This window comes from Borostomias antarcticus (assembly GCF_949987555.1).
Source record: "Borostomias antarcticus genome assembly, chromosome: 8".
Classification (NCBI taxonomy): domain Eukaryota; kingdom Metazoa; phylum Chordata; class Actinopteri; order Stomiiformes; family Stomiidae; genus Borostomias; species Borostomias antarcticus.
This window is the reverse complement of record NC_140241.1, coordinates 20737335-20761032: the sequence shown is the minus strand read 5'-3', so window position 1 is coordinate 20761032 and position 23698 is coordinate 20737335. Positions and strand designations below refer to the sequence as shown.

Genomic DNA, 23698 nt, shown 5'->3' with positions numbered 1-23698 from the left:
TCCATGGTGGTACAGTACCTTCCCCTTCTCCGCTTTAGGGGTCGGTAGAGAAATACCTCCTCTAGTGTTAACGGTGCAGTAGGTCAGTTGGAACCCTACTTTCTCTAGTGTTAACGGTGCAGTAGGTCAGTTGGAACCCTACTTTCTCTAGTGTTAAAGGTGCAGTAGGTCAGTTGGAACCCTACTTTCTCTAGTGTTAAAGGTGCAGTAGGTCAGTTGGAACCCTACTTTCTCTAGTGTTAACGGTGCAGTAGGTCAGTTGGAACCCTACTTTCTCTAGTGTTAAAGGTGCAGTAGGTCAGTTGGAACCCTACTTTCTCTAGTGTTAAAGGTGCAGTAGGTCAGTTGGAACCCTACTTTCTCTAGTGTTAAAGGTGCAGTAGGTCAGTTGGAACCCTACTTTCTCTAGTGTTGAAGGTGCAGTAGGTCAGTTGGAACCCTACTTTCTCTAGTGATAAAGGTGCAGTAGGTCAGTTGGGACCGTTATATCTAGTGTTCAGGGTGCAGCAGGTCAGTGGCGGATCCCTCCAGACTAGTGCGCTCGACTAGGCGGAAGGCCTCCATAAACTCGTTGATGTCTATGCTGCCGTCCTTGTTGAAGTCGATGCTGAGGACCAGGTCTGCAATGGCCTCGTCAGTGATCTCCGTCTTCAGGTGGGTGCTCAGTAGCTTCCAGGTCTGATGGAACTCCTCAAATGAGATCAGTCCTGCGAGGGGATAGATACCGACACGGCTGGTGGATAAGCTTAGTTGTTTTTTTGTTTGTGTCTTGTGACGATTGAAAGTGCTAAACGTGCATTTTCACCATGCGAGTCATCAATATCGGACTTGTGTTGCGTAGATAGATTAGGCTGCATTTGCAATGGGCGGCTCAGCATGCAGACTCCCTAATAAGGTATCATCCCCATAAATGTCAAATTAATTAACGATAATCCCGTCATCTGTGTGAGAGTATCACGCCCAGCTGAGAAGCTTGGGAGAAGGTCAGCTGCTGTAGAGAGTCCAGCGATCTGGGTTAAGCCGTTTACTGACCTGAGTGGTCGGCGTCTATGATCCTGAATATGGTTTCCAGGTTCGAGTGCTGCTTATACATGGTCTCCAGTAGACTTGTGTTGGGGACCTGCAAGATGGAACAAGTCAAACATTGGTAGTATTAAGATGAAAATATAACAGTCTTGCCGTTAGCAGTTTTGGGCAAGTTATTGAAAATTAGTTACAGTTACTTCTTTCAAAAGAAACTGAGTTACTTTACTGATTACTGTATATAGAAAGTAACTAGTTACTGGGGAAAGTAACTTTGTGTTACTTTTCAGTTCTCTTACTAGGTGCACACGCTATAGTATATTATTATTTATTATTATTATTATTGTTGTTATTATGGGTAATGCTTAACAAAGGGTACCCAGCTTTCAATGATTCAACAATAACTCCTAGGCTACCTCATCTCTGGCCAGTGACCTACAACATTCCTAGCCTTCAAACCAACCTACAGGCCTACCTCAAGAGGAGGAGACTACAGTATACAGCATGTTAACAAATGTATTTTTTTCAATATTTCGACTGGCATTTTTAAATGGGGGAAATGAACAAATATAGTTAAAAACTACAAGTTTTAAGCTCAATGTTGATGTATAGGCTTAGAAGATGAAAGAACAATTATCAATAATGTGTAGTAGCCTAAATTAAATGAATAGTGAAATTAAAGTCCTATGTTGCAAAAAGAAGTGTGTGTGTGTGTGTGCGTGCGAGAGAGAGAGAGAGAGAGAGAGAGAGTGAGAATGTGTGTGTGTGTGTGAGAGAATGTGTGTGGGTGTGTGTGTGAGAGAGAGAGCGTGTGTGTGTGTGAGAGAGAGAGAGAGAGAGAGAGAGAGAGAGAGAGAGAGAGAGTTGACGTGGACCCTACCTCTGTGTTTGGCTCAGTGACACTGAGCTCCCTGAGCCACTGCCGGTAGTCCAGCATGCCGTCCTGAGCTCTGCTGACCAGCTGGGGGCGCAGCACCCTCCAGGGCAGACCCAGCCTCAGCACCCCCTCCAGGGCACTGGCCCAGTGCTTCAGAGATATCTGGCCTGAGAGAGACACAGAAAGATGTAGTCAAAAGGCAAAGGAGCTGTGCGCACATCCAACCTGAGTAGGCCAGGTGCTGGATCTCAGAGTACATGCGTTTGGAGAGAGGAGAGATCTACACACTGATATCTCCCGGTTCACTTTATTGGAAAAAAAGCCTTAGGTCTTCATCAGGCAACTTTAGAAGTCTTTCCTCTCTCCAAACAGAAAGATGTAGTACCACACAGACCATACCGTCTCATTGAGGTGGGTTTATATTCTGTCTGTAGAGATGTCTACAGAGTATTAGTGTGGCAGCTGTAAAATTTGAATGGTCTACAGTACAGTGCACATAAACTATGTTATGGTCATCGAGAGAATACACCACTAGCCACTAGATGGCGATGAATAGCTGGTCTACAGATGATGAGACGGGGTTCTGATTCTGGTTCTGTTGAGAGAGATGTGTGTGTGTGTACTGGTACCTTCATTGTTGGGGTCGTACTCCTGGAAGGCACTTAGGAGGTCGGACTTGTGTGCAAACAGCTGCTCCCGAAGAGCTTTGAGAGCAGAGCGCTCTGTCCGCCCGACACTGGGAACAGCAGCATACTGGGTCAGCCAATCAGCAGATCTCTAGCTACATCGCACACACACACCTCTAGAGTATCTAGAGTAGCATTTCACATTCCACATCTGCAACAAACTGGACAGAAAGGAATATTGTGGCACTTTGAATTTCTTATTGTGTATGTTATCTTAGGTGTGTACTATGAGAGCGAAGTTAATGTGTACTGCATTTCTGTGAGAGGCCATCTTGTCAGTCACACACAGTGCAGCCTTGAGCATTGTGGGCTGCACTAAATTTGACAGCGAGCTAGCGCAGCGGAGCTATTTTTGAAACTGTTTATCGTGTTCTAAGCAGGTATGCAACTTAGGAGATGAGATTGCGAGGAGGGCGGCTGGACAGCTGCTGTTTTGGAGTACAAAGCCTCAGTACAAAGTATCCAATAAGTGGTAATTTGGGACACGAGGGATTGAATTCTTTCTCTGTCCAGAGCTGCGGTCTCTTCTACCTCTGCCTCAGCGTGAGCTCGCGGGTGGTGCGGTTGGCCTGGTACTGGACGAAGTGGGGCGCCAGATCCGGGCCCAGTCGGATGTAGGCACCTCTGTTACTGCCCACCTCGTAGTAGTTAGATGCCGAGAAGATGGTCAGGACCTGCGTGGACAGACCAGATGGGCAGGGAGGGGAATCGCAGTTGTAGTATAGAGCCCAAGCACATGTTGCACCATAGCGGCAATTGTTGAAAGCGTACTGAATCACTGGTAGAAAACAAGCCCTTTTGTAATTTGGGTGTGTTATTTTTAAGTAGGTTGGGTGTTTCTGAAACCTTGCGGTTGTGACAGAACTCGTAGCCCTCCTGCTTGCACTCGTGGGAGCGGATGAGGAGCTGCAGGTTGTGCCGACGCAGGACGTCCTCGGTCACGTCGGGACCCCAGTAGCACCCGCCACCCCTCACCTCGTTGGGCACGCAGCCGTCCTGGGGCATGGGGTCACTCCACAGCATGTCCAGGATCTGCAGGCCAGACAAACAGGGAGCTATCAGGCCAAAATGTGTCCGGCGGCCAAAATGTGTCCGGGGATAACAAGTCCGATTACCTAATAACATTTTCGCCTGACAGAGCCAAGAGGGAGCAAAGCCAGTCCTCTATCTTATTTACTGAGCCCATGGCTCTTTCTCCTAGTCGTACTCATAGAAAACTTTATTGTCGTCAACAGAAAATATTGCTTTTGCAACAGAATCGCAAAGAAAACATTTACCACAGACATCACACCAAAAATACACAGGTGTCTTGACTACTGGCTCATGGAGTCGAGGCTTTCTCGCGGCCTCGGCCCAGCATCAGTAGGGTCCCAACTGACTAAAGCCTAATTTATACTTCATAAAACGGCTCATGGCTCATGGCTCTTGGTTGCCATGGAATGGAATGCCTGGGCATTGTCTTTAGCTTCCATTCCATGGCAACCAAGAGCCATGAGACATGAGCCATGAGCCGTTTTATGAAGTATAAATTAGGCTTAATTGCACCTTCTACATGTGTTACCTGCTTCCACGCGTCACCATCTGTCTCCACCGAGTCCTCAGAGTCGGAGTCGGAGTCGGACCGCGAGTTCCGGAGGCTTCCGTAGGACCGGCTGAACCCGGCCTGCCGTCGTCTCTCCCGTAGCTCCTCCTCCACGGAGCGGCGGGCGGCGTTCTGCGGCGAGCGGCGCCGCTGGTCACGACCGCCGGACGCCACCGCAGGCGGTCTGCTGAGGGTCAGGGAGAGGGCCCGACGCTGGCCGTCCACAAACCGGGCTCCTGAGTCGTCGTCGTCGTGCGCCTGACCTCCGTCTCCAGGCTGACACTTCTTCTTAGGAGGCCTGAGGGCTGAAACATACTGCGAGCGTGCACATGCACGCGCACGCACACACACACACACACACACAGTTACTCTAACATTAACTGTACAGTGCTACAACGTCACCTGGAGTTTCACGATAAACTGTATATACAGTATCACGATAAGTTGACATAAGTGACAAGAAGAAGAAGAAGCAGCAGCAACAACCGTCATCCTAAGCAACCGTCTCTTTTCAGTCAACTTCTTACTTTGTGTCGGTCCAGCTTGGCAACAAGGTGAAGGTCTGTGGTGTCAGAGATCCCTCCATGTAGAACCAACACCTGGTGATCTATTACCGTCGCCAGCGGCAACCAGCTGAAGATCTTCTGGAGGAGTTTTAGAATCTTTTTTCCGTGAACCTGCAGACAACAAGACAATCTTCGGTAACTATACTGTCATGTTACTGAGAAATGTTGAACCTTAAGGGACATCAGATCTCACTTGGATGTATCATTGACTTCAGTTAAAAACGAGTCGATAATACCTGCCTAACAGGGCCTAACATAAGCTGTGGTGAGTTTGAGTTTATTTAATTCACAATCGCAGTTTACACTGAAAAAGATTGCAGAATTTACAAAAGTAGCTAATCAAAAAGGATACACATATTAAAAGACAAAAATAAAAAAAATAAAAACTGACATTACACATTATCACAAAAGATGACCATCCAGACATAAAATGCAAAAACATGTCACAGTATACACACAGAGATCTATACACACAGACTCACACATCACAGACAGGACAAGACCAGGGGACGATTATATAGACTTATTATAAAGTCTGACAGCTGTGGGCAGGGTAGATGTTGATGTCCACCAGTATGCTGTGGTGGGGCCAAGCCTGGCGAGGTGACCAAACAGGCTGAGTAAAAATAGCTTTGTTCCAGCTGCCATCACTCAAATAAACAAGTCATAGCAATATTGCACAGATGGTATCGATGCAATGTTTATTTATTTATTATGATATAGAAGCGACGTTTATTTATATATTATTATTTTTTAGTTGTATTGGTTTAGTGATGATTAGATTGAAACCTTGAGTAGTTTCCTTATGTTTGGTGTTGTTTCAAAAAATGTGTGTCAAGAAGGATGTTACAAGAAGGATGTTACAAAAAGGATGTTACAAAAAGGATGTTACCAAAAGTTACAAATAAAGTAACCTGAACCTGTACGCTTCTCCACGGGGGAGGCGAGCCTTCTGGGTCAGTATGCTGCTGGCTATAAGCTACATGAGGATGACGCTGATGAGTGATATTCTGTTGGCAGAGAGAAGGCCTTACGTCAGGCCAGAGGGAGAGAGTGACCCACATCCTACACTAAAATAGACATGGTGTCAATGGATCCTCGTCTGAACACATTTAGACATGGTGCTGTGTCTTCTTCTGATTAGCATGACACCATGACAGAGCTTTTGATAGCTTGGGCTTGGGAAACATAATGCTATAACATTAAAACATAATGATGCGCAGGCATCTGAAGGGCCTACCCTGTATTTCCCCAGGACCTCCTTGGTGAAGCCATATCTGGAATAAAGAGACGGCAGTTGGTCAGGTGAATATTTAACTGCACCTCAGAAGAGAGAGAGCTGTGTGTTTTAATGCGAGCCGCCCACCTCAGGTTAACCATGTGATCTTCGTGGTTGCCGCGGTTCAGATGGACGTCGTTGGGATACACCAGCAGGAAGGCAAACAGGATGAGAAGAATCTCCAGTGAGTCTTTACCCCGGTCCACAAAGTCTCCGTTGAAAACATACGGCTTCTCTGGCGATGGCAAGCCATTCTGGAAATGTCAAAGAGGATGTGTTTAAGGTAAAACAATTGAAATTTAAAAAAAATAGCATTACCCATTCAACTCAAATGATTGCAGGAAATGGTGCAAATGGTCTATGTGATTATTAAAGCAGTTACAAAGTTACCGTTGATACATCTTCATGGTCTGTTTCCTTACCTTATAAAAGATCAACAGCAGGTCCTCAAGATGGCCGTGTAGGTCTCCTAGCAACATAAACAAGGAAGTGACTGACAGACTTCATTCAGCAGGCTAGGTCATTGTTGATCTGGGAAAGCTTGGCTGCGTTCCGAATCGCATACTTCTTCTTCTTACTACTAGTACCTACTACAGCTGCCCTTAGAAAGTACGTACTTTGCAAGCAGTAGGCATTCAATTGGGACACACTACCTTGTCATAACATTGCGTGAAATTTGCCCACATCCGTCGCTGTCCATAACGCAACATTCGTCTACAGCTGTCACGACTCGCACATGTGACGCACATTTCCGTTGCGCACAGGATTGTGGGTCAGAATAGCCAGAAAAGCCTGCTGGCTTGCATACTGCAAAATACGACCGGATGTAGTAGGACATCCTGGTATTTTTGCCATACTGCATGTGGCATACTATGTATTGGGACATACTACATCCTGTTTTGGCATACTATATAGTAGGGTAGTATGCGATTCGGAACGCAGCGCTTATGAATGAATGGCTGGTGAAGCGTAATTGAGTGCTCCTCTGCTCTGAGACCTGCTGGCGCCCCCCTTACCACAGATGGTGACCTCCCTGGCGTGGCAGGTGGAGACCTGGTTGATGTTGGGGAGGATTCGGAGGAGGCTCCAGGTTTCCCCTAGGAGCTGCATGACGTAGCGAGTATGGAGCTGCTACTAGGAGAAACAGGCGCGGGAAAAGAAAGGGCTGGAGGAGAAACGCAACTAGACCAGAGGAGGAACGGATCGTCTGCTCGGACCAGACCTGGTTCAAAATACTGTTTGAGATCATTTCAATTACTCATCGGTGCTTGATTGTTTTCGTCTGGCACCAATGGGCTGTTCTCCAACCCCGCCCACCTGCCCTCCAGGCAGACTCAACCAAACGCTAAGTAATTGAAAGGATTTCAAATTGTATTTTGTACCGGCTGGCTGGCTGGCTGCTACTGAATTACAGTGTCTAGGGGTATTGAACTTAGTGTGAAGGACCATTTCCACAGAGGGGATCAATAGGATTGTTTCTGTTCAATGTAGGCATGTGGTGATGTATGTGAATCATCAAGCAGATCAACTGAGACACTGTGGGCCAGTTGTGAGTAGTAATATAAATCAATAAATTAATCAATCAATCAATCAAAGCTTTATTTGTATAGCGCATTTCATACACAGAGGCAACACAATGCGCTTTACAGAGAACAAGGGAGGTGGGCATACGACCCACCCATACATATTACAGAGGGAAGCAAAAAAAAAAAACAGTATCACCCGGGGGCCAGAAAAGTGAGCTGTAAAAATTCTTCCCTGACCCCTCTCAACGAGGCGATCGAGCAAGCTCCTGGAGTATGTTTGTCTACCGGCTAAGAACATTTATAAAGCAATAAATTACATTAAATTACATTTAGTAATAGTAATAGGCAGTAATACCTACTTGTTTGTGCTTGAAGGCTTCCACCAGCTCTGCTGCGTTTGAGAAGGTCATGGGGAAGGTCAGATGCGGGCCGGTGTAGAAGTCCGGTACCTCAATGCTCTTATAGCTGAAGTACCTCTCCCACTCCGTGTCACGAAAAAACACATTCTCGCGGAAGATATGCGAGATTAGATTTCCTGAGGGAGACGTGACATGTTCTTCACAAGCGCCAGATTGTCTGAGAGCAGATTAGGTCCCCTAAACAGCACAGAGGTCTGCTATTAAAATGTGAGATAGTGAGAGGAAGTCTTACTGTCGTTGTTGGCTGGGGTGAAGTGGTCCATGAGGAAGCCAAAGAAATTGTACAGCTGCAAGAGAGGGGGGGTTGGGGTGTATGTAAATATTTTGATAACGTCAATGATGTTTACTTTATCATGTAATTCATCTTATGTAAACTTGATGTAATTTGTTCCTTAATAAACTTGAACTTATCAATACGGACCGAAACATGGCTAGAATACAAGTGTTTTATATGCTTAGTCATTTCTTTGACTTATACTTCTTTCATACGCAACTGACTTCCAGCCAACTCAGATGTGCAAAAGACTTATTCATTCAGTATTTAATCAATATCAAATCCTCATTATGGTAACAATAAGAGCCAGCTCCTGATACCCCTCCCATATGGACTACAGTAGCTATGGTAGAGATCAGAGAAGATTTGAGCTCCCCGATCCATTCAGATCTCCATTCACAGGTAGTAGGCGTTAGGGGGTCGACTGTACTGGCTACTAGCGTGGCAGACATGTGGGTGTGTGTCCTGGGTGGCTTGTCTGTTGCCTGGGGTCACCTTGATTTGGTCCTGCTCGCCTGCGTACTCGATAGACTGGAAGATGTTCCAGGTGCACCTGCGCCTCATCTCCAGACGGGCCACATACTGACGATACCAACGCTGGATCAACATGGCCGCCCGCATGGCTGGGGGTGGAGGGACAGAGCAACGGAGGGATGGAGAACAAGAGGGATGGAGGGAGAGAGGGATGGAGAGAAGTATGGAGGAAGAGAGGGATGGAGGGAGAGAGGGATGGAGGGAGAGGGATGGAGGGAGAGAGGGATGGAGAGAGAGAGGGATGGAGGGAGAGAAGGATGGATGGAGGGAGTGAAGGATGGAGGGAAAGAGGGATGGAGGAAGAGAGGGATGGAGGGAGAGAAGGATGGAGGGACAGAGCAACGGAGGGATGGAGAGAGAGAGAGGGATGGAGGGGGAGAGGGATGTATGGAGAGAGGGATGGAGGAAGAGAGGGATGGAGGGAGAGAGGGATGGAGGGAGAGAAGGATAGAGGGAGAAGGATGGAGGGAGAGAGGGATGGAGGGAGAGAAGGATGGATGGAGGGAGAGTAGGATGGAGGGAAAGAGGGATGGAGGGAGAGAAGGATGGAGGGACAGAGCAACGGAGGGATGGAGGGGGAGAGGGTGGAGGGAGAGAGGGATGTATGGAGAGAGGGATGGAGGAAGAGAGGGATGGAGGGAGAGAGGGATGGAGGAAGAGAGGGATGGAGGGAGAGAAGGATGGAGGGAGAGGGATGGAGGAAGAGAGGGATGGAGGGAGAGAAACATGGAGGGAGAGAGGGATGGAGGGAGAGAAGTATGGAGGGAGAGAGGGATGGAGGGAGAGAAACATGGAGGGAGAGAAGAATGGAGGGAGAGAGGGATGGAGGGAGAGAAGAATGGAGGAAGAGAGGGATGGAGGGAGAGAAGGATGGAGGGAGAGAAGGATGGAGGGAGAGGGATGGAGGGAGAAAAGAATGGAGGGAGAGAGGGATGGAGGGAGAGAAGAATGGAGGGAGAAGGATGGAGGGAGAGAGGGATGGAGGGAGCGAGGAAGAGTTTCTTGGTTGTCCGCAGTTTCGTTACATATCCCTTGACTGGCATTACAGGCGTTTGATCAAATAATAATTATAACAGTATGGTAATTCTCTAATTACAGAACTAAACTATTGCCAATACATATTCTAGTCTGGATAGTGTTACTTTGTTGTCTTTTAGATGCTGTAGTGCAATTTCCCCCCTGTGATCACTACTACTACTACTACTACTACTACTACTACCACTACTACTACTGCTACTACTACAGTACTACTACTGTACTAACTAAATTAAACAAATCCAGCAGACTCACCTATGACAGCTTCACATTAGGTTGCAAAAAGTTAAGAGTTAAGTATACATGTTATGGAACTTTAATTGCACAGTAATGGCAAGATGCAGTATGTCATCACCTCTGCTTTTCATTCTCATTGAGAAAGACATAAATATTCAACTACTGTACAACAGTTTACCTGGAACTGTGAGGCTGGCTACAGAGGAACAGAAAAGCATAAAGCATTAGAGTAAGGGTCATTCTTATGGTGAACAGTGGATCTGTGTAGGCCTACTATATGTTAATCTAGATTTATATATTTAGTAATATGAACATGCCACATACATGCGCCGCATTTCTTCAACTGTAGTTCCTTTGATTTTGTGAAGCCACATCCCATGACCCTTTTTGACAGCCAAGCACACAAAAACACAAAGTCAAATACCATATAATTTAAATAACAGGTTCAGTATTTAGCATTAGGCCTAATGCATCTCCCTCCATCCTTCTCTCCCTCCATCCTTCTCTCCCTCCATCCCTCTCTCCCTCCATCCTTCTCTCCCTTTATCCCTCTCTCCCTCCATCCCTCTCTCCCTCCATCCTTCTCTCCCTCCATCCCTCTCTCCCTCCATCCTTCTCTCCCTCCATCCCTCTCCCCCTCCATCCCTCTCTCTCTCCATTCCTCCGTTGCTCTGTCCCTCCATCCTTCTCTCCCTCCATCCCTCTCTCCCTCCATCCCTCTCTCCCTCCATCATTCTCATCCTTTGCACTAAAGTTTGTTGAACTTTTCATATGGGCCGGGCCGTTGCGTATGGTCGTTAATAACATTATAACGTGGCATATAGGCCTAATGCTAAATACTGAACCCGTTATCATTGTCATGACATGTCGCCGATATCGTGCACAATGAATCTCTAGATGCAGAAAACACCATAAACTCTTGTTTTCAAAGACAGCAAACTCACCGAGTGGTCACTGGTGTCCGTTGTTCTGACATAAAAATCGCAGCAAAGGCCTATGATTCGTAACCGGGTATTAAATCCATTGACTTATGACAACAAAGCTGGGGATATTAGATATATTCGAGTGAAAATAGTTAAATGATAAATGATAAATAAAACCTGGTATGATTACAAATCATAGCCTACTTTACGGCGATTTTTGTCAGACCAACGGACACCAGACCACTCGGCGAATTTCCTGTTTTTGAAAACGAGTAAATGTTTGTTTTTTTTACGATTTTCTATAAGCACCATATAGAGATCGTAGCCTAGACCAGTGTTTTTCAACCTTTTTTGAGCTACGGCACATTTTTGACATTAAAAAAATCCCACGGCACACCACCATCCCAAAATGAATAATTAACATGGAAAGATGTATATAACTGGTGCACACGGTCAAATTTAGGCACTTTTATTAAATGGAGCGCATGAATATGAAACTTGTCACCATTTAGGCCTACAAAACAACGAGCATTTAACACTTTTAATATAATAGCTGACAGGCACACGCGAAGCTCTTGTTCAACAGCTCGAAGTCTCTCTCTGTTTTTAGTTTTAATTGCAGTTAGGCTTGAGAAGCTGAGCTCGCAAAGATATGTTGTGGAAAAGGGAAGCAGAGTTGAAAGGTCCTGTCTCAGTTCAATTAGTTCTTCTTGCTCCTGCAAAGTCATGTCCTTTCCGAAAAGAACAGATGAGCTGTATGGGTTCCTCACCCAGTCCAATGGGTCAGTGGAGGCTAAGAGGAAATAAAATGACATCTCCTCGAGGCTTTCCAAATGTTCCCCTATTGTCTCGTTCAACGCTGCATGTCCTTGACATTCTTGAGTGAGAGGTAACATGTCAAGCGATTTCTACTTGATTGCATACGATTGCATAGCCTACATGTCGGCTAAAAAAGTCAGTCATTCTCAAAATAATAATTATTATAATTTTAATATTATTACTGACATTTGACAATTTTCCACGGCACACCTGACGATCTCTCACAGTACACTAGTGTGCCGCTGAACACCGGTTGAAAAACACTGGCCTAGACTACGTTAGCGGCGACATATCATAGCCTATCTCGACAGTACAAAGTTTGAGTCTAAAATTTAATATGAACCGTTGTAGGCTATATGATCTTAAACCTTATAACGTGGCTTAGCCTATTATGCTAGGCTACTGAACCTGTCCTTTAAAGATTTTTGTCACTTTTGAATGTTTTGGTAGCACATTACCATTGCGATAACTGATCAAGAATGTGAGCGTCTCATGTCAATGAGAGCCAGATCAGATCATTTAAGTCCTCACAGGGTCTATTTTTGACAAATGCTGGGTTTTGGCGGCATTAAATAACTGATTTAGACGCGTTCTGTCCGAGTGAAATTATTTTTCCGAGGTAGTCTTCTTCTGTGGTGGTGGCGGTGCTTTGAAGCTTCAAAGTGTATTAACACTTTGTATTCTGTGTATTAACGCACCGAAATGTGTGACCATCGGATTTTGTGACCAGTGGTCACACATTTCGGTGATCACAGATGTCGGTGTATTAACATGCGGAAATCAGTGACCACCGGATCTGGTCACTGATGGTCACAGAATTCCGCATAACACCTGGTTGAATCAGGGTGACGCGAAACCTCCGGTTGAAAATACGTCGGTTGCTCTGGGAAGAGGGGCCAGCAGCTGATGACACAGTGGAAGTTTGAAGTGCTAACAGTAACTATAGTAACAGTACTCCTATATGCTAACATGGATATCTTAATAGCAACACTATAGCTTACAATTAGAATCAGAATCAGTTTTTATTATTAAAATCAGTTTTTATTTAGTTTTTATAATTTGTGTGAGTCATAGAGTTCTAAAATCACTGTAAATCACTTGATTGGCACTTTCAGACAGGTGTGATGAAGTTGCTATTGCAAATTAAACCATGGTCGGAACAACAAAAGACTGCTGGGGAGCCTACCCACGCGTATAGCGGCATATCTCAATAAAGGCTTTGTTGCCATAAATTAGCTGGCTTCTAGCAGCCGATTCTAGCAGCCTAGCAGCGTTCCGTTCATAACAACGCAGGCGCCTTCACGAGTAGGCCTATCCTGGATTTGGCGTTAATATTATAATAATATTCTCTCGTTCAAAATAAAGCAACTGTCAAAAGTTAAAAAGTCTTTATTGAGATATGCCGCTATAGGCATAGGGCGTAGGTAGGCTCCCCAGAACTCCTGCCCTTTTCTTTTTTAAATAATATTCTCTATTCTCTATTCAATAATCTAATTCTGTCAAAATGTTCCAATATACATTTAGGTTGCAAAATTTAAAATGTGTCCCGTCGGCTTTACGTAGGCTACTGTGCTAGAGACCTATACCGCTCAGCCCCCTCCTAGATTATCTTCAAAAACTGACCAGTTCCAGCTACAAAGGATGCAACAAAATAAAATAAAAATCCTCTGCTATTAATGATTTTATCCTGAGCGTCCCTTATACTGCAAGAGCTCCGCCCAGGGATGGATCAAGGTGGTCATACAGTAGGCTAGGCTAGGCCTCTCATCACCGCGAAGCACAGCAGCAGAACGGAACAGAGTAACCTTACCTGGCCAGCTTGCACCCTCCCTCAGAGCTGTAGCATCTCAGTAGCGATTCTGCCGTTCTTTCCGCAGTATAGCACTGAGAAAGGAGACAACGACAGCTGGGTTATCCCTCAAACATGCTTGTTGTTAAACGTGGGACATCTTGTTCCGCTTGTTGCCTCTCGGGTGCCTCTAGGCTGGGACACACAGGGCCTTGGTCTCTGGTGCCTACGTCTCCTCTGCTCCACACTAGCTGAGCAGCCAGCATTGCCCCGAGTGCTTGTCTGAGCCCCGTGACCACTTAATCAAAACAACATGATGCAAGGGGATTATGACTGGTCTTTACCCTGAATAAATGCACGAAGGATCTGATGACGGTAACAGGTGGGGGAAAACCAGGACTTGTGTTGAACATGAGCTGCATCAGTCAGATAAGAGAACCTCATCTATTCTATTTGAGATGTAGTGCTTTCATTGCCTCAGAATTCCTACAAACGATGGGTTTTGAAAGCTCGGCGCTACCGTTAAGTGATATTTTTAGCCTCTTTTTAGCCTCTTTTTGTGGCATCATCATTATTTTTCGAGGTAGCCTACTTTAGAGGATTTCCGGCCAGATGGGGCGCTGTCCGCTATGCGGAGTTGTATGGCAGTTGAAGGACAGTACCCAGCTGGCATTTCAATGTTGATTCACGGGTGATTCAACGTCATGTGACTATGTGAATCAACGTTGGATTAGGTTTGGATTTTGAAAGGTGAATTAACGTTGATATCGCAACGTTGTTCCAACATCTTACTCTTCAACATGGGTGAATTAAGGTCTTACAATCACTGCTGAATATGTGTTGAATTTTAAAGGTGAATCAACTTTGAAATCCCAACTTTGTTTCAACGGCTTACTTTTCAACATGGGTAAATTAAGGTCTTTGAGTCAACTTTGCATCACTGTTGAAACTGCAACTCTGTTTCAACTTCTTACTTTTCAATCATGTAGCCACAGAGAACAAAGGCGTGAACTTTTTACAATTTTATTTTACATTAGAATCAAGATGCACATGCCTACAGCAGCAGTGAATGGGGTTGCAACACTGACAACTGCAAATTAAATAGCAACAACATCAATCCAACAATAATGTGAAAAATAAGTGTTTGTGGCACTGGCATGCACACACACAAACACATTTTGTGACATACTGTACTTCTATACAGCAATGCTATAGAAAAAGGCATTCACAGTCAATCTGCCGGCTGGTAACAGCTTTTAGCTTTCTAAACAACCTCTCCAGCACAATACGACCCAGGATGTAGCCTATGTTAAAACGCGAAAGCAAAACCAATTTAGCAAGCTAAACAATATATTAATCTTACAATCTACAAGTAGCGACAAAAGTTGGACAACAAGGGAATGACTGGCACATTGCTCAGCTTGTATATAAGTAGATACTAGCTACGTCCAGCTAGTGCGAGACAAACATTACACACGATGCACCGCACCAAAATTTCCAAAGAAACTACGGTGTCCATAATAGGACATCCTCGGATGTCCACGAAAGGAAATTCGAATCTCATTCTTTGTGCAAGCGCAAAATAAGGATTTGTGACCAATAGAATTAATTTATTGCAAAGATATATAAAGCAAAACCTTTGTTGGGACACTTTTTACCCATATTGTGCATTCAAGGGCTATAAGGCAGGTTGAAGACATCATGTTGACGTTGTTGTACATCAACGTACAGATCTTCAACAGAATTTCAACGTTGATTTATAAGTATTTTATCAACCTTATTCAACCATTGAGCATTCAATATTGTTTCAAGGTTGAAATGACGACTGACATTAATCCAACTATATTTCAAAGTTGAAGGTCGGTCGTGTGCCAGCTGGGTAGGCTACCTCGAAAAATAATGACGATACCACAAAAAACGGATAAAAAGATCACTTAAAGGAGTAGTAAAGGGAAAATGCATGTTTAGCCCTGTTTTAAGGTTACTTATGATCATATACAATGATTCAGATCAAAACGTTGACAAAGGTAGCATTTTCGATAAAGTTGATAATTGCTCTACCACCGTTTTGGCCATACAATGGATGTCGATGGGCATCTTGAAAAATCATTCAAAAACATGTTAAACTCTCAATTTCAAAGACAAGAACCTCACCTAGATGTTAGTTGGCGTTCTGGCATATAATTCGCCATAAAGTAAGATTCTAGTTCATCTGGAAAGGCTTTTTGAAAATATTAAGCATCAAACTATTTAGTCGCAGCACATACGTGTGTAAACTTCCGCTGTAACTGATTCCGATCTTGCGCAATGCCTTGATCTCGCGGTAGGCACTTGTTACTAGCTTTAGCTAGTCTGCTTAGCTGTCTAGCTTCCTGCTATGAACTTGTCTAAATATGTAGCTAACATTAGTTAGCTAGCTCTTGGACTTAATGTTCATCACGTCGTAAGTATTCGCAGATCGTGGAACGGATCATGTATCAAGTTGTCCAAGTGGATTTGCCGTACATGATGACTAACCAGGTGCGCTTGCGCAGATGCTATTGGAACCGATCGGGCAGCTGGAACCGATCGGGTACTGACGTTGAACGTCGCTGCGAACGTTGCAGACGGCCTCTGCGTCTGTGCGCTGTCCATTTACACAGAAGTATAAAACAGCTATACTGTTATTATTAGCTAGCATTAGCTACTGTTCGCATTAGCTAGTTTAACGTTAGCTAGCATTAGAATACGAGCTAGCTAACTATTCACAGTGTACATAAGCACTATCCACGTCAACACAGAGGTTAGAAGTGGACACAGGGATCTGACTAATTTACAAAACTCAGGGCTGCCAAGTCTCACGCATTGAGCTCTCCGCATATCGCAATACCCCTGCGCAGGCGCGCGCAGCAGAACTGCTCAATGCTCGCTGCCCGAGCGCCTCCACGCATGCGTGGTATGCGGACCACCGGCTGCAACCCAGTCGTATGTATCGCACGCAGAATTGTACTTTGGCGCATGATATGCATGGTGTAAGGCATGTTATTTATTCGCAGATGGGTGAGATCGAGTTGAGCACTTATACTGGCATCAGTCCCACGAGACCTTGAAAACAACATACATTTTGTTTTGTTGGAATTTAGGACAACAGAATTGAATAGAAAATATCTCTCTCTATCTCTCTCTCTATTTCAAGACCTAGATGTGCTATAGTTAGAGAGATTAAAGGCCTAGGTATGTTGACAACAGGATAATCATAGGATAGATCTAATCAGAGTCTTATGATCTTGTTTGCTAGCGGAAGTGGCAGGCTTTTCTATTGACATGTTTGTGCCATTTCATTGCAGATGGAGTCTAATATGACAAATCTCTAACATTAAATGACAACCACTTTCTTTGGAGAAATCGTGGAATTGCTGTGGGTAATTCATAAAAGAAAAATAATTGCATAATGAATACTGAACTGAACAGCTAATTGTGTGGCTGGAATAATAGGTAGGCTAACCCTAACCCTGTGTCAGCAATTCAAACACATTCATTTCACACAACTCAGAAGTCCTCCCTTCCTTGTGTCTGAATAGGATCTGCTATCCCTCCCAATACGTTTTGGGGTTCAAGTTAATTTAAGAATGGTATCTGTGTAGTCTGCTTTTGGAACACCTGCAGCCCATACCCTCCACAAGACCTTGCTCCAGGCATAGACGGCCTCTGTGATCCTCTGTGATAAACACACACACAAACGACACGCACCCACCCCCGCCATCACGCACTCCATCCCCTCGCCTTTCGCTCCCCCCTCCCTCTCATTACAGTACAGTGCTGTCAGGATATTGGCCGCGCCTGATTGTATGGCTGCTTGTCGAGGCTGGCTGCCTGTATGGTAATTCCCTTCCCCCTCCCCTCCCCTGGCAACTGCCTTGTACTGTATTTTGTAACTGCCTGTACTGTATTTTGTATGTATTGCATTTTGTATGTCGCTCTTTCTTCCTTTTTATGTGTTATCTGTATTGTAAAGCGCTTTGTGCATTCGTGCTGTGAAAGGCGCTATATAAATAAAACTTACTTACTTACATTGTGATGGTGGCCGGCAGCAGCTGCCTGTGCTGCTACTCCCTGTGCCACTGTTAGGTGGGAGGTGGCTGACGCTCAAGGACTCCCATCATTCTCTGCTCATTCCTTGTTGACGATAATAATAAATATGCTGGCACTGATGCAGGAATGCTGCCGTGCCAACCAGACCTGAGAACATGTTGATGCTTGAACATTCTAGAACAGAGCAAGGGAAGTGTTTTCCTGTGGTTATACAGGACCTTGCAGGTCTTTTATTAGCCACGTGGCAAATGACACAAACATTGAATTAGCAGCGACACAGTACACACAACAAACACATACACACGCATATTCAGTGGTCGCCGGTGGAATGTGTCCTGTGCATTTGACCCAATCAAGCTGTCCTCCTCCAGGGGCAGCCAGGAGCAGTGGGCAGCCTCGTCAGTGGTGCCCGGGGACCAAATCCAAGTGCCCAGTCCAAGTCCTGGTCAGGAACAGGACTGGAGAGCAATCTGTTCTTCTGCATGTTTTTTATATTGGGGGAGGAAACCCTTGTGAACACGATGAGAACTTGCAAGCTCCACACAGAAAGGCCTGGGAGATATCCCCACCTGAGTACCTGACAACCCTGGGGAGAACTTACCCAGTGCCGACAGCGTTCCAAGCGGGAATCAAACCCAGTACCTTCTTGCTTGTGGGCGGCTGTAGCTCAGTTGGTAGAGTGGGTCGTTCAGTGATCGAAGGGTCAGTGGTTCGAATCCCAGCTCCGACTGTCCACATGTCGAAGTGTCCTTGAGCAAGACTCCTAACCCCAAATTGCTCCCAATGAGCAGGTTAGCACCTTGCATGAGAGCTACCGCCATTGGTGTGTGAATGGGTGAATGAGAGGCCATTGTAAAGCGCTTTGAGTGCCGCTAAGGTGGAAAAGCTCTATATAAGTGCAGTCCATTTACCATTTGCTGTGAGGCACCGTGCCACAGGGCGAGAAGTATTGATTCTCTTATGTAAGTGCAAACAAATAAGTCAGAGTACTGTAACTAGTGACAGACTGTGTGACGAGGGCATCTGAGGACATGAACCTGCGTCTTCTCCACGCCTGGAACATTTATTTCTCTACAGTACTCAGGCTGCCATGCTTTGTGCATCCGGGTGTATATAATCATCGTGGCCGCAGCCCTTCATTTTTGTCCTTGAATGACAGGTGCAAAGCGTAAATATTATTCTCTTGTTTATCGGTGTTGATTTGTGTCTTTCATGTCAGGCCAGAAGGGGAGGGAAGGGTTTCTGTGAGCTGACCACCTCTCCTCAACAAGGAACGTCTGGCTATCAGCCCCTGCTGTCCAGGCTTCATCACTCAGCAGTATAAGGCTACTCTTATGAATCTTGGTTTTAATGGTTTCTTTCTTTGTGCTACTGTCTCACTGTAGCCTACAGAGTTTACTTCCAGGTGTGACTAGTATAGTGTCCTTGAGTCTGAGAAAGACACATTTTAAAATCAAAAGTATTTTATATCGTTATCTACTGTCTGATAGACATTGCAAAGCCATCATACTTACGTAGAGTAAGATAGAATCCCCTACATTGATTAATCAGTTGATTGGTTAGGTTTTATTTCTGTCATAAATCTTTCGGATGTCCATGAACGCATCGGCTTACAAGACACTATTCATTTTGGAAATCACATGTTCTGCTGTGATAAAGGTGCAGTTATAATAATCAAATAAATCATAATTTCCAACGCGACAGCACAGGGCAAGAGGTTATATTTTCGGTGGCGTGTGTTTGTTCATTCGTTCATCTACTGTATTAGCAGGATTACGCAAAAACTACCAGATCAATTTTCACAAAATGGAAGGGTGTAGCATGGGCCAGCTTAGAAACACTTACATTTTAGAGCGGATATGAATCATGGGTCGGGTCTACGAGTCACCCAAACACGGCCGGGCCGGCCATTCGCCTCCATTAATTTTTTGGACTTGGGGAGTGAAAAATTACCCCCATTAATTGTCTATGTTGACATGGGAAGGTCACAGAGACACAGGGTTTGGACTGGCATAACGCTCTCAACCTAACGAATGAAGCAATACCAAACCTGTCCTACAGAGCCATGACATGCATTCATGGGCGGAGGTCTGTGCTCTCTGAACACCATTTCTAGTTGACATAGATTCTTCTTGAGACTCATCTCAAGAAGACAGCATCACTTGACCACAATTTGATAAAGACCCTCTCTGTCAGTGATTTTGGGTTCTCACTGGTCTCTCAGAAGGGAGCAGCCAACAACCGTAATCATGACACTGTTTGTTCTCGTTTGATAGTTGAAGCATCTACAGATGGATGGTACACCATATCAACCCTAGAAGGCAACAGTTACAATACATACTGTGTTAAACTGAACCACCAGGCCAAGCCAAAGAAATACTCTCTCTTGCTCTCCCTCTTTCTCCCCCCACCCTCTCTCTCTTTCTCTCTCATGCCTACCTCACCATCTCCCAGTTGGGGGACATGACAACAATGTAAAGTATTCCAAGGCCAGGGTGGTGAATGAGAAGATAAAGCCTAGGTTCCCAGGCCACTACGAACAATAAATAATCTCTTTCTGCCTCCTGGCCAGCTACTACAGCATCTCTGTCATTCTTACCAAGCCTCCTCCGAGACCAACCCAGCAGAACCAAACTCCGTCTCCATCACAGAACTCTGACTTGTTCTGACGGTTGCATTCTGCCTATCTAGGTGTCCGAGATGTCTTTTGCGTTGTTTGTGATCCTGCTTCTCCTTGGTTGTTCACTTGGGAGGCCGTTTGTCCTGCAGTCCCCAGAGAAGGAGCCTGCTGCAGCGCCTGCCACTCCTGTCACCAGGTCTAACAGGTATGTTTTGTAATTCATGAATCATGTATGTGAAAAAAGTTCAACAAGAAATTGGGACTGTAAGGACAGTTTGTTTTTATTCTTGATGTGGATTCAGCGCACGCAGAACTATTTACAAGTTTATAGTGTTCTGCTAACCTTGTTGCATACAGTATGTTACATCTACAATTCTGTCAATACTGTAGAAGGCTGCTTGTTAATTCATAGAGAAATGTACCTTTATTCAACCAAGTGAGGACAATTCCACAAAATACCCTACTGCTGTTGCACATACCCATTTACACCTGCAAAATGCTGTTCTTGATTTGCTGAGGACACCAGACAAAACAAAATGGTAGCAGAGCATAACACCCTGTATTGACAATTCTTAGGTTGCGCCATCTGAGCAGCTGCTTGCCAGAACTGGCTCAGTAACCAGGCAACCACGAATGTTTGAGACAGAGAGTTCTGTGTTTTCTTATGGAACAAGTGCTGAAACACACATTCCTAAACATGTTCCATATGTCTTACATCAAGGTGATGATGATGATGATGGTGCGATGCCACAAATTGATGTACTAACGGTTTGTCTATTGTGGGTCTTTAGGTGCCTGGAGCAGTTTTTACAGGCTATCAGAAAGACTCTCCTCAGCGGTCTGAACCTGCAGGTGGAGCCCCGACTGCCTGCTGATGGACTGACTGGCATCAGAGAGCAGTGGAAGGCTGCCTTCTCTGGCATCTCCCACAGCGCCAGGAACAAAGCAGGTGGGCCAGTGCCACTGAACCAGGGATAGAACCTAGGTCTCCCACCTCACAAACATACTTCACCAAAGCTTAGGTAGTAACCGAGGGAGTCAAACACCACTTTTCAAACGTATTCAGTCATTCATGTGACTTATTCATGTGAGCATGGCATGTTTCCTCAGTGCCTGTAGTCAACTCTGAGGGCCCCGCAGCTGTCAACAGCACTGAACTGAAGTGCTGTCAGATGGCCTCCCAGATCTTCTTGAAAGGTGAGCAGTACGGACTGTCAAAATCAGATGGAAACACCCTCTCAGATATGTGTGTGTGTGTGTGTGTGTTTGCGTCCATGTGTGCATGACTCAAGTATTTGCTGTCTCCAATAGATCTTGGCTGGGAGAACTGGGTCATATATCCTGAGAGCTTCACTTTCATCCAGTGTAAACCCTGCAACGCCCAACTGGACCTGAACACCTTGCGCTGCCCCTCACAGTCTCCCAACCCACAGGATGCCACCTCACAGGTAAAGCCCACTCCCCTCAGAATGGATTCAATTCAATAATATTGTTTTGACATGGTTATTTTTATGAGTACAAAACGATCCTAGTCCTCACCAGCTGGATATTATCAGCGCTAGACATAGCAAGCGCACAGGTTTCCACCAAATCAAGTTTTCATGTAGAGGTTCCAGGTAAACAGATGTGAAACAGAATGCCCTAGTCTGGGTGATAAATCCCAGGTCTGATATCAGTGCTTTGTCTATGCAGGTGTGGAAATAGGATGTTCTAACTTCTAGCTATGTGAGTCCGCCAACGCAGCCACGTGCAAGGTCGACCAGGAGAAACACAACCTGTGATTTAGTTTAGACTGATTGCACTGGTGATAAGACATGTGAACAGTCAAGTTAATTGAGTTCTGTTGGCTCTGTGCGTCTCTCTCCTCATTGGTGCAGATGCCATGCTGCCAGTCCTCCTCCCTGGAGCTGCTGCCCATCCTGTACATGGATGAACAGAGCTCCATGGTCATCTCCTCTGTTCAGATGACCCGTACGTGTGGCTGTGGCCCCATACCTAGAGAAGACTGAGCACCAACCCCCCACCACACACACACCAAGAGAACTGCCTTCCTCGCTCAAAAACCCCAGATGCCCCTCTTGTAAGAATGTGGATGTCTTGGCCTCAAGCACTGTTGCCATGTTGTTAGGGCACTGCCTCAACATTCCAAAGGACATTGTGGCTCTGTTGTTCAGTTGTGACCATTTGAAAAAATGTTCAAATCAAATTATAAAGTAGTATCTGGTTTCTCTAGATTTTGGAAATCTGTAGAAACTAATTTATTCTGAAGCAAATTCAAACTGCTCCATAGTTACACAAAATTGGATTACTGGAGAACAGTATCTATTAACCAATTAATGATAAATGTCACAAATGTTCTCTGTCTTGCTCTGACCTTGCTCTGCTTTGAACAATTATGTACAGCGATATTTCACTCTGCAACTGGCAGGGTGACAAGCTACTTAATGTTCTGCACAAAAATGTGAACCCTGGCCAAGCTTTGAAAGCCAACCGGCGGGGGAGCTCTCAGTGCTACTCTGTTACACTTGGAAACAAATGGTTCAGTCACAGGTTGAACACCATATTTTCCAGTGTTTTCTCTATATCACTGTAGATTAGGTTATGTTCAACAACCAAATCCAGTCTTCTCATCAGATATGGTTCTTTCTCATAGTGCCTGTGCTTTGTTGCTTTCTATGGTTTGTTATCTGTGCTGTAATTGTCCACCAACCTCCACTGGCACTGCCCTGATTGGCTAAGCTCCATATGTCATGTTTTGACTGGTAAGAAGTGTGTGAGAGTTACCAGACAAAGCTTGTCCTTTTCCATGAAGACATTTAGTTCTGTTGGATCAATTCAGACAAAGACCATATTAATATTAATAATAATAATAATAATAATGACCATTCTAGTATTTTATATGTGCTACATCATACAGTAGGTAAAGCACTTTGAGTTTATACTCCTTTTAACAGGATAACTGTGCTGTTGTCTCTCCTCCACACCTCACTGGCAGTTCTCAAACATCCAGATCACTGTGGCGTGAAAGCAGTCTTCTCTGGTTTCTGGAGTTAAGTTTTGTTGTTCTAAGACAAATTTACCAGTTTCATATTTTGTCTGAAATGTATAACATTTATTTCTTGTACATTTTATTCACCTATGTCACATGTTTTATTCTCATTATAATACTTTTCACAGTGATATGTAAGCCTTATTTTATCCCACTACTAACCATTTTCAGTTTAAATGTAGAATGTTTTATTGTCACTGACCACAGTTTGATCATATGTATCAATATCATGATTGTTTGTCTAAAGTCTTTGAATAAAGCCTTCTAAAAGGATCCAGTTGATTCCAGGACTACCTCTTTCCCACACTGCCACTCTGTATTTGAACAACCTGTTATTCATTACAATGAGGCAATAACTCTTTACATGCATAATTCACTAATTATAGGGG

At 44.8% G+C, this 23698-nt stretch overlaps 2 protein-coding genes across 2 annotated transcripts; one reads left to right on the top strand and one right to left on the bottom strand.

The window, feature by feature from the left end:
* Positions 1-489: 489 nt before the first annotated feature.
* Positions 490-10417, bottom strand: ppef2b (protein phosphatase with EF-hand domain 2b; the record flags this gene model as incomplete). The annotated part of the gene is made up of 16 exons (XM_084442520.1): positions 490-707; positions 1033-1120; positions 1904-2067; positions 2530-2636; positions 3118-3260; positions 3433-3618; positions 4148-4483; positions 4696-4845; positions 5975-6011; positions 6101-6267; positions 6436-6482; positions 7030-7144; positions 7899-8074; positions 8191-8245; positions 8728-8855; positions 10363-10417. The coding sequence occupies 16 exons, from the start codon at positions 10415-10417 to the stop codon at positions 490-492; spliced, it is 2172 nt and encodes a 723-aa protein (XP_084298646.1).
* Positions 10418-20340: 9923 nt separating this feature from the next.
* On the top strand, positions 20341-22269 carry gsdf (gonadal somatic cell derived factor; the record flags this gene model as incomplete). The annotated part of the gene is made up of 5 exons (XM_084442519.1): positions 20341-20465; positions 21052-21209; positions 21371-21457; positions 21572-21708; positions 22138-22269. The coding sequence occupies 5 exons, from the start codon at positions 20341-20343 to the stop codon at positions 22267-22269; spliced, it is 639 nt and encodes a 212-aa protein (XP_084298645.1).
* Positions 22270-23698: the final 1429 nt, after the last annotated feature.